Consider the following 12,242-nt stretch of genomic DNA (forward strand, 5'->3'; position numbering starts at 1 on the left):
AATTCATTTGAATATAAAATGCTAAGGCAGTGAGAAGGTGCTTTTTTATTTTAATCTGGAAGAATTTTAAGGTAACATTTAATTGGTATAATGGCTTTTGCCTTTATAGAATCTGATGATAAAGCTTGTGTCACCATTTTTGGCATCAGTTAGCTAATCTAGTTTTTTCAAAGCTCAGTTTACCATGTGGTGTATTTAATGAAACACTGAGATTTTTATGCCACATTAAAGCCAATTCTATACAGAGTACCACTTACTTTTGGGTAATTTATTTAATAGTAGCTGCATTTTGTTCTACTTAGTTATTTTTACCATCTGACAATGTGTTAGCATAACTGAACATTTTTCAGATTTTCTGTTGTTGTGTGTGGTATTTAGCATCATTGCATCGTTTCACTTTCTTTGAATAAGAAAATGTAAATTGTTTTCCGAGTGTTGACTTATTCATGTGAAAATCCAACTTGATAGCAAAGCACCTACTGGCTTCTATGACTTAAAAAAGAGGAAATGTCTAATTATAAGATTACTGAAAATAACTTTACGTATTAGGATAACCATATTATTAATGTATTCTAGAACGAAGCGTCTTAACTAACTAACCTTTTTTTTCAAGCTAATTTTTAGACTACCAGACCATTTTGGTTCAGTCACATATTAGAACTTGGACATCACTGTCTGTGTGAATGGTATATAAACAATACTACTCTGTTCCATAGGGTCAAGAGAAATATGGATTATTAAATGTAACAAAAATTACTGAACATGGGAAAAAGGTTCGGTAAGTACACAAATCTTTAATGTTCTTACATGATTCATCTGATTGAAATAAATGAAAAATTATAATTCTGTTATAGTAGAAATAATTAAAAGGTTCAGAAGAATTTCTAAGTATGTATTTTCTAGGGTAATTAAGATTGCTGTGAAATGTATGAAACATTTCCTTTGTCATGACATATTTCTTAAGTAATTAAATTCAGAGATAATAGGGAGAGGATTATGAGGAAATATCACTTTCTTTGAATATTGTCTTCCCCCCAGTAAGCAATAAATGCACATGGTGAAAAACAAAGGTCCTTTATCCTGTGAAAAGTCAGTCATCCAGCCACCAGTTCCTCTCTCCAAAGGCAACCAGTTCTGAGTCCCATGAGTTTTAGTGCTTTTCTCTAGAAATAGGATATGTATGTAGATGTTTATATGTATATAGATTAAGTCTTAAACATAGTCTTTTTACAATTTATCTTGAAGACAATTTCATTGCATTTACAGCTGCCACATTATTTTTAACTACAATATAGTTATGTTATCTGACTGTGTCATAGTTAATTTAACCTTTATTTGCAAGAACGTAATAACTGTGTATTGGTTGACATTTAGGATACTTACAATTTTTGCTATTATAAACAAGACTACACATAGCATTTTGCATAATTCCTTTTACAAATAGCACATGCAAGGTCATTATCTTTGATAGAGTGTATATAAAATTGTGCTCTGAGATATTGAATCATTTCCTGCCCCCCGTAGCAGTGTATTTTTTCCACACAATTTGCCAGTACCATATAGGGTTGGTTGGTTTGTTTGGTATTAGGGTTTGAAACCAGGGGTCCTTAACCATTGAGCCACATTCCTAGTTATTTTTTATATGTTATTTAGAAACAGGGTCTTGCTGAGTTGCATAGGACTTCCCTAAGTTGCTGAGTCTGGCTTTGAACTCAAGATCCTCCTACTTCAGCCTCCTGAGATACTGGGCTTATAGGCATGTGCCACCACACTCATGCCCCTACCCCACTTTGAAATCATCTAAAATGATGTGATTTTATAGTCAAAATGAAATCAGTCTGTTAAAGAATTTTAAATTTCCAAGCAGTTGAATTTTGGCGGTTTTAATTGAACTGTTTTTGCCAGATTGCTGTTGGAAGTTGTAAATGCTCTGAAATAGCTTTATAAGCAGTATGTGTTCCTCAGACTGTTCCTTGGTAGAATTCATTTATGAAACGGATCTTTCCTTTTTCTCTATTTTGACTATATGAAGTATACGTAACTCTTTGGCCGCTTTCTCTGCTTTTTATTTTATCCTCCTCCCCTTATGATAATTAGTCTTTTAGATGTCCCACTTTTTTTGAAATACTGTTTTGTAAAATCAGCATCCATTTCATCATCTTCAAATGTATTTACATGGAGTTGAGTAAAACAATTATTTTAATCTTCCATATACTAGTGGTTTTCAAACTTTTTGTCAGAAGATCCCTTTAAATTCTTTTGAGTATTTCTACGAACCTTTGTATAGGTTATGTTTATAGATACTTATGTGAGAGATTAAAATGAGAAATCTTGAATAATAATTCTTTTTATAATAACCTATTACAAATTAATACAAATAACTTTTTATGAAGGAAAAAAATCTTGCATTTTCTAAGAAAAACATCTCCATGAGAAGAGAGGCATTGTTTTTTATTTTTGCAAATCTTTAGTATTTGACATAATGGAAGATGGTAGAATTCTCTGCTGTTCTTCTCTGCTTGAAGTCTTTTGTGACGTACTATTTTGGTTAAAGTGTAAGAAAATAATCCTCCCTTACACAGTATAATTATGCCTGTTTTCCTGTTACACCAAAACTCTACAAATGTTAATTTCCTAAAGGTTGTTTTCAGTGAAGACTGAAAAACTTATTAAACTTTTGTATTCAGTTACATTAAAAACCATTAGTCTTTATTGCATTTGAGTGGATTTTTAACCTGTGCATAATTTTATAGTATTTTGTTGGGCATTTGGAAATACTGGTTCATTGAGTTGCTCATTTTCCAATGTATACACATTTTATCTTATACAAAGAATCACAAAAGCCATTACATTTTGGGAAATTATCAAACTCATAATTGCAGATATGCCGTGTTCTCCAAAATCCTATTTAAAGTTTAATTGGTGTGTGTACACACACACACCAAGTAAAAAAAAAAAAAAAAAAACCCACATAATGTTATGTTTGCCACCTTAACCATTTAAGTGTATAGTAGTGCATGCGGTTATGTAATGGATCTCTAGGACTTTTTCATCTTATAGCATTGATTCTCTTCCCACTAAATTCTAACCCTTTTACCCTCTTCTTCATTCCTTGGTGAGCACTTTTCTATATTTTAGATACTTCATATGAGTAGATACATGCCGTATTTGTATGTTTTGGAACTTGTTTATTTCACTTAGCCTCATGGTTTTGGGATTTATCCATGTTGTTGAAAGTTTTAAGTTTTTATTATCAACAAATACTAGGATTTGTTCTCTTTGAGGTTACAGGCTCACTTCATGAAGTGGAAATACAGTAATTGAAGCATTTTTCATAGTAGCATGCCAGTAGATGATATCCTAAGACTGTAAAATAAATTTACAAATAAAAATAAGTCATTTTAAAATCTCAAGATTTCCACATATTATAAAATAAGAATGTAACAAAATTGTGCCTTAGTAAGCACCAAATAGATCTATTATGTCAATATCATTAAGTGCAAATGAATAATACTAATCTGTTGAAATGAAAAAATACCCAGATTGAAACATAAAGAAAACCCCAATTAAATAGTATATATAAAAGAAACACCTAAAACTATTCAGAAAAGTTAAAACAACAAAAAACAATAAGGACATGTCAAGATATAGAAAGTAAAGGAGGAATAGGAATCTTAATTGCAGACAAAGTTCTAAAGTCTAGAAAGAAAAGCATAAAACATCACAGAGGTGAGCACTTTAAAATGAAAGAGCATTATACTAAATTGACAATCGAGATCTAATCATAAGGAATAATCATTTACCAACTAAAGTAGCATCAACAATCATAAGCACAATCTATGGAAAAATAGAGTAGTAATTAATTTTTATTTCACTCCTCTTAACCCATGATGTTCAAATAGATACAAAAAGTAGTAAAATAATGAAGTAGGTCTAATTGACAGTATTAAATTCTACATTCTGAAAATGGAAAATAAACCCTTTTGAGTGCATATGAAGTTTTTACAAAACTGACCATGTTTCTCTATAAGGAAGCCCTAATAAATTCTTAATGTTGATGAATTTAAACATTTATTTTACCCTTCCAGCAACTGAATTTCCTTATAAGCTAATTTTAAATTATTTTTCTATTTATAAACATACATGCTGTTTTAAAAGTAGTTTGCTAGGTTTGCAATAGATAAAATAAGTGAAACACTGTTTACAACTCCAGTGGGTGAGACATTTAAGTAAAAGTCTCTAATACAGAATTAAAGATGTTGAAGGCGGAAGTTGAGTGGTAAAATAACATTGATCAGCTTTAAAGTTCAAGATAAGAACAATGGTAATAGCCTATTCAGTATAAGTCTTACTTGAGTACTAGATATGGGTCTATTTCTAGAAAAGCTTCAGATATACCAAACTCTTAATGTTGGTTACCTTTGAAATGTGTATTGAAGAAACAGAGGTCTTTTCCTTTATACATGTCTATATTCAGAGTTTTTGCATAGCTGTGTTATCTTTGTAGTTTAGGATATTTTAAAAATCTCAAAAAGAATTGAACAACAGCAGATGAGGTAGAGAGGGAAGATGGGAGGGGAGGGGAGGGGGGATAGTAGGGGATAGGAAAGGTAGCAGAATACAATAGTCACTAATATGCCATTTTGTAAAAATGTGAATGTGTAACCGATGTGATTCTGCAATTTGTATTTGGGCTAAAAATGGGAGTTCATAACCCACTTGAGTCAAATGTATGAAAGATGATATGTCATGAGCTTTGTAATGTTTTGAACAACCAATAAAAAAAAATCTCAAAAATAAAATTTCAGTGATTAATCAAGGGATAATTTATTGTGTTTATAATGAACTAGTATCTACTGCCCCTTTAGGAAAAGAGAGATAACCAAGAAATATAAAAATAGTCTGTATCTGTAAAGAATTAAGTGAATGAGATACTAAATATGTCTGATTTTTAATTATATTAAAAAAGTTCTTATCAGGTATGATGTTCTAAGTTTGTGACTTAAAAAAAAGTAATGTCCTTGAACACAGTGTGCTGTTAATTAGATATTTTGGTCATAGTTGTTTTGATGATTTAAATTTCTGATCAAATTCATTTGTTTAGAGGCCTTTGTGATCAGGTTGAGACCATAAATGCTGTAAATTCTGTTAGCATTATATCCTCACTATTAGAATGTCAATAATGAATTTGTTTAGAAGAACCAGACATTGGTGCTTTAATTGGTCATTTTTGTAATTGCAGAAAGAACTGGTTGTCTTCTTGGGCAGTATTGCAGGGTTCATCTTTACTTTTTACCAAAACTCAAGGAAGTAGCACAAGTTGGGTAAGTTTTTCTCTCTAAATTTGTGTGAATAGTGTTACGCCTGAATTTCAGTAAGTTACTTCCAAAGTTCTTCTAGTTACAGTAGATGCATATAAAACTAAATGAAGTTTTCTAGAAGTTGCATTTTGACTTGTAAGAGAAAGAAGAGGACTAATTAGAAAAGTCTAATTAGTTGTATTATTTAAATCAATGGATTCAGTTTTATCCATTATCTTTATCCATTTATCCAGCAGAAAGATGGTCTTGATAGAACAAAGATGTTTTTTGATTCCTTTGTAAGATTGTTAAACTTTTCTGTGTTTATGTCTCTACTTCAGATGTTTAGTCAGAAAATAAGCAGTAGTGTGGCAAGTCCCACCTTCTGTTGTCACCTGACCCTTGTACATCAGTCATTGACTTGGGTGTTAGTGTCTGTATAAAGTCAGCTAGCTTTTAGAAGAAAAAGAAATGTCACCTTTACTTTTGGGATTTGACTTTTTTTGTATATTTGAGTGTTTACTATTGTTATTACTCAGCTCATTGTTAATACAAATACTAAAAATAATAATTTGTGACATATAATTGCAAAAATTTTTTGAATGCTCAATGTGTATCAGCTGTTGTCCTGAAAAGATTTTGTGTATTTTATCCTCTTAACTCTGGGACAGCTCTGTTTTTGTTTTTGTTTTGTTTTGTTTTTCTCACGTCCCTCCATAGAAGAGAAAATGAGGTATCAAAAGATAAGTAACTTGCTTAAGGTTTTAAACTACTGTGGGCAGATTTGGGTTTAGAACTTTACTATTTTGTCTCCAGAGTCCATGCTCTGGATATTTCTAAAAATTTTCAGTAATTGAGTTTCAAGTGTTAAAATAAAATTTAAAATGAAAGTATTCTAAATATATTTGGTCTGCTGCATATCCTACCTTACCAACTTTTCATATAATTACTGAGTCTCTTTAAAATTGACACATGACCAATGGATCAGAAGGTGATAAAAGAGAAATCCATTTGTAAAATTCACTTGCATTTTTAATGCAACCATGTAGCATTGTTCTGAATCATGAATGCCATAGAGCATGCTAGTTCTCAGCTACTCTGACATGGCAACCTAAAAATACACATTGATCATGAGTGTGAATATTCTAGAATATTTCTTCTGTTTTGCTTTACTAACTCTCTATTTGGCCAGTACAGTAGAAATGAACTATATTAATGCTTCCATATTAAAAGATTGAAATTTTGGTTTGATTTATCTTAAAGTAGATGAATAATTATATCTTTTTCCCGTTTTCTTCTGAGGTAAAGCATATGGTGCTTTTTTGTTTTTTAGTGCACTTCTAGAGGAATGTGTAATTATTTCTTCTTACCTGTGACTCAAATTTTTATTTGAAATTGAGTGGAGAAAATGGATGAAAGAAAAAGAATGAAGAGTTAGAGATTAATAAGTAAAAACAAAATACCTAAAACTGTGTAATTGTCACTTATTTGATAATTACTAATATTTAAAGATTGAAAGTTATGGTGTGTAAGATAAAGCAAGTTATGGTGTGTAGATAGAGCAGTGTGGTAAATGAGGCCTACCATTTTAGATAGGCAGGTTTGTTGTGATTTAAAGAATGAAAACTTCTTTTTAAATATAAAAATGCAGAGTTAATATCTAGCACATAATTATTTATTCAGAACACTTGCATAAATAAAATACTTAAAGTTTTCATTCTAGAACTCCTTACAGAATTCAGAACTCCTAAACAGCATTAATGCTGATTAAGTTGCAAAATCTATCTTCTAAAGTTGTGTTACTGTGTTACCATATGGCAATAGTGAAACAAAGTTTAAAATTCACTAAGGTACACAATTTTGAAATTGTAGAATACTTTGTGAAATTTTATTAATATTGTTATATTATTTAAAATATAATTTCAGGTAGACATAATTAAATAAAGCACAGCTACACTATTTTTTATAATCTCAATAAAGACAAAAAAGACTTAGGATATGGTAAAACACTTGGTTCTATAGTCAATTCTTAATTTTATTTTTATGGCTCATTTTTAAAACTCAGACTGCCTTGCTTTACCCATTCTCACATATCAAGGGAATGATAACTAAATGTTCTATAAAAGCCAAGTAATATTATTTGAATAAAAACTATATGAGTGTAGTCAGGCATTGGTGGCACACTCCTGTAATCCTGGCAATTCAGGAGGCTGAGGCAGTAGGATCACAAGTTCAAAGCCAGCCTCAGCAACTTAGCAAAGCCATAAGCAATTTAGTGAGACCCTGTCTCTAAATAAAATATAAAAAGGGCTGGGGATGTGGCTTAGTGGTTAAGTGCCCCTGGGTTCAATCCCTCGTAACACCCCCCCCCCCAAAAAAAAAAAAGCAAGCCTAGGAGATCCACTTCAAGAAATAGCAGGTTCATATCTTCTGCTCACTCTGGGACACATGTTCAATGATGAAATGCTGAGTAAAATCAGCCACATTGTTCAAAATTCTATGTTTTAACACTTAATGCTTTTTTTCAGAGAATGGATAGTTAGATTTGAGTAAATGAAACACACATCTCTTCCCTCCAGTTCTATTTCATAAGATAAATTTTATTCAGATGCTATATTACCCAAGAACTTTTCCTTCTCCTTTGGAATAGTTTTCTGAAAAATATGAAGTTACACCCCTGGTCATTTTATCAGTAAATAAGTTTATAGGTGTGTTTTTTCTCATGTCATTTCACTTCAGAAATGTAGGTGTGTGGTTTTTTTTTTTTTTTTTTTTTTTTTTCAGACAGCAAGCGTAAAAGTCTTCAGTGCTGTATTAAACTTGGGGGTTTATAAGTAAATAACATGTTTTCTGTCTTCAGTGCTTATATTGCAGTGGGGAAAATTGGCAAGTAAATAGTTATAACACAGAATATATTCTCCCTTTCAGTTATGGCTCATTATGTCTCTTAAGAATTAAAAATCATCCCACAAATATCAGTAGTCACTCAAACATTCATTTATACAAGCTTTCAAATTTCTAAAAATAGTTCCCTTTTTGGGCCAGGTAATTCTTTGTTATTGAGGGGCAGTCCTTTGTATTATAGGATATTTAATAGATGCCTAGCAGCCTCACCTTTACTTGTGAGAACTGAAATTATCTCCTGACATTGCCACATGTCACCCAAAGGACAAAATCACCTCTGACCTAGAGGAAGGATTAGGCAGGCTAGATAGTAAGACTACTTACTCACTCCCAAGAGATGATTTGGAAGGGGACCAAGGGAAATTGCTCATCCTGTCACCAGGAGGAAGCTCAGGGGTTTCTGAGCAGGCTGCTGAGCAAGATGGTAGGTGGACCAGATGTGAGTTCTTTCTATTACCCCTCAAGTATTCTGTTGTGAAGATAGGCTAACACATGCCTGTTGAAGATAAATCCTATAAAGCATGAATTTGTGCAATAACAAAGTCAGAAAATACTTTGAGATAAATTCTAGTGCTTCTGCAAAAATATTTGTAAGTTTTAGCTTGGCTCGTGCTGTGTCTGCTTATAGAATTGTGTTCTTGTCCCCTCTGATTCCATTATGCTTTTTTCTCTTGTGTGCCATTTGCCATTGTGCACTGTTATGACATCATTTTCTTCCCTTTCCCCATCAAGTCATCCTGCCAACAGGGCTCAGTCTCTGAGTTCTTGTTTTCGCTGCTTTCTTCTTGGAAAAACTCTGTCAAGCGTCGGCCTGCTGTTGCATATGTAAAGTCAGATCCTGTTTCAGCTGTCACTGTATGTGTTCTTGTTGCATACCCCTTGCCACAATAATTCTCTCCCCCCTTCTTTCTTTTTTGTTTTTGTTTTTTGGCCATGAGTACATAGGTGGGGAGGGGCTTATAGTAAAATGGGACTAAATTCTGGAAAAGAATAATAAACAAAACATGTTGCCAACCATATCAGTCACATTTTTCTGGCATTCCATGTCCTGTCATTGTGTTTATGTTTAGTGGGTTGCTTATTTGTACTGTAGGTTATAGCTGAACATCTGCAAAGCATATGATGACAATAAATAATTGATTTTGCCATTTTTAAGTGTATTTTCAAAATTTTCATAACTTTTGAGATGTGTCATTTCTATTCAGGAAGTTCTCTGTGATCATTACATGACTTCATGGTTAAATTCTTTTTGTTATTTCGCAAAACTGAGGATTAAACATAGGCCTCTCACATGCAAGGCAGGCACTCTGCCCACTGAGTTATATACTCAGCCCCTAAATGTTTTTCAAATGATTTTGAAAGCAATGTCTTTGTAGAAAACAGTTAAAATTTTGATTTTTATCATGGTTCCACTAATAATTTCACTTAAATTCTGAATTTTGTTATGTTTTATTAGAACAAATACATTATTTAAGTCCATACTGCTAGCTGAAAAGAAGTAAAAGGGAACAGTTGAAGCCTTACCTCTTCTTAAATGTGGAGCCACTAAATAGTTATTGGTATTTCAAATAGTGAATTAAGTTATCACAAGGTTGGTGGGTCAAATCTAATTCCAATGACAATTATGATTTGACTTGGAAACATTTTAGCAAATGAAATTTCTTATATCAAATATAGGAAATATTTGCAGTAACTCTTCATGACCTTTAAATTATCATTAAATAGCCATTAGAATAAAACATCCAACCTTTCAGTATTACAGGAATGCTATTTTCTATTTTTAATTAGCAGACTAAACAAAATTGTAAGTTAACAATGGCAACATACAGAATAAGTATAAAACACATTTTCTATTTGCTAATCTTTTCCTTATCTAGTTAGCAAAATATAATAAATAGCTAAGCTCTTTTTCTTTTCAGACACATGTTAGCTATCTTCCCATTCTTTTCACAGTTTTCATTAAATTGCTTCTGGCTTTAGTTTATAATTTCTGACAAAAAAACTGAATAAAAGAAAGTGGAGCTTAGGATTTTCTGTTTTCATAAAATATTGTTAGTTTTTGACAGCATAAATAGTCAATAAGGAAATAACTCTTGAAAGCAAAAAATTAGAATTAAAATTTTTATTAGGTGGAAAATGCACTTGATAACTGCCTGGTATTATTTGTACATGTATAAGAATATTTCTTTGCCTTTTTCAACATGTTATTTTACATAACCATATATAGTCTAGGATAAATTCTGAACTGCTGAGCCAGTAAATAGTTATTTGTCATTTTACAAATAATAGTATTATCTATTATTCTTCTTTAGAAGCTGTTACAATTGATATCACACTAGCATATAAGTGTATATTAGTTTATAGCCTCACCAACATAATATTTTACCACTATAATGAATTAGTGAATTAAGAAAAGATTTCAGTGTGGCTTTATTTTATTTATCTATTTATTTATTTATTTTATACCTTTTTATTATGGAAATTGAGCCAGTTCATACTTCTAGACATTTTTCAAAGCAGGAATTGTTATTTTATAATACAGAAAGAGAAGAATTCATGATAATCTTCTATTTGATTTATTAATAATGAAGTTGCTCTTAATTCTTTTTGAATACACACATATGCATAAGTATCACATAAAGGTTTTTCCTTTTTTCTAAAATGAAGTTTGGGAGTAATCAGTCCAAACCAGAGTTCACAGTGGATCTCAGAGGGGCAACCATTGAGATGGCATCAAAGGATAAATCCAGCAAAAAGAATGTATTTGAGGTAATATTTTTCTTAGTATAAATCATATTTCACCCATAATAATTGGACATTCTGCTTTTGACTTATTTGAGGAAATAATCATTCATTATGCTAGTTAAAGCACATAGTTCAGTCAATTTGTACCATAATCTAAGGGGGGGAAAGTGGTGCAAAACTCAGCTTCACTTAAACAACTTACTGGGACTTGGACTATATATTACAAGTCTTTTCCAGTACTTTTATCTTTCATCACTGATATACTGGTGGTTTTGTGAACTTTGAATTAAATGAATTTATTTAATTTGTTGAAAGCACTGACCATAATTTTCTCCCCCCACTTTTCTCTAAAGCTGAAAACTCGTCAAGGAACAGAATTGCTAATTCAGTCTGATAATGATGCTGTTATTAATGATTGGTTTAAAGTTCTTAGTAATACTATCAGTAATCAGGTATGTGATTGATTTATATAAAATTTTTATTGCAGAAGTGTTTTTCTTTTGGTTTTACAATTGCTTATTGCATATCCAGATTCTAGTTTATATATGAAAAAACACTTTGTTTATTTTGACAGAGGTGGGAAAGACAATGGTCACTTTAGCAATCTCAGGTACTGGTGATGTCAATGATTTAAAATTGTCATTTATATAATGTTTGCTGCCAGTGTATTTGAAATAATGTTTATGTTAGGCATTGGTCCAGAAAGAAATGGTTTAAGAAGGGACAAATAGTGCCTAGTACTAGTATTTATTCAATGACTGCACAAATTGGAAATTTTGATGGAAAGAGATCCAAGACAAAATTGTGAAATGAATACGACTGTTGTTTCTTTATTAGCTCTTTTTTTCTAGTAACACCTCTTTCATTTTTCAGCTCTTTCCCTTCTGAAGATGTTCAGTACTCTCAGGTTTTCTTATTTTTATAATAACCAAAAAAAATCTCAAATTTGTACTCTTGAAGCTATATGCTAGGTAAGAAAAAAAAAGGAGCTGTACATCTTCAAATTATTCTTACCTTGCACCAAATGGAGACATAGTTCCTCATGAAGGATCATTTTTAGTGACAGAAATGAAAAGTTATATTTATGGAAAGTAGAAGAGAACTTTTACCTCTTCTAGCACTTTAGTCATGAAGCTAGATATAAATACTTCCTTTGCAATTTGTAATATTATATGATATTTCTGAATCCTGTCCCTTCCTTTCCATTTATTCCTGAAACCATGGACAAACAGGTCTTAATATCTTTATACCACAAAAAGAATAGCCTTCTAAATAATTTTTACATTTAATCTC

The 12,242-nt window shown here is 31.4% G+C and overlaps 1 protein-coding gene across 5 annotated transcripts in view; it reads left to right on the forward strand.

Annotated features, from left to right (window-relative positions):
- Arhgap12 (Rho GTPase activating protein 12) overlaps positions 1-12,242 on the forward strand; it is a 118,438-nt gene that overhangs the window by 87,113 nt on the left and 19,083 nt on the right. For all 5 annotated transcript variants that reach the window (XM_027928659.2, XM_071599904.1, XM_071599905.1 and 2 more), the window contains 4 exons: positions 717-778; positions 5,243-5,324; positions 10,872-10,973; positions 11,303-11,401. In XM_027928659.2, the coding sequence (XP_027784460.2) occupies positions 717-778; positions 5,243-5,324; positions 10,872-10,973; positions 11,303-11,401 (345 nt within the window). The remainder of the gene's footprint in view (positions 1-716; positions 779-5,242; positions 5,325-10,871; positions 10,974-11,302; positions 11,402-12,242) is intronic.

The sequence above is a fragment of the Marmota flaviventris genome, chromosome 12, assembly GCF_047511675.1.
Source record: "Marmota flaviventris isolate mMarFla1 chromosome 12, mMarFla1.hap1, whole genome shotgun sequence".
NCBI classification, from domain to species: Eukaryota; Metazoa; Chordata; class Mammalia; order Rodentia; family Sciuridae; genus Marmota; species Marmota flaviventris.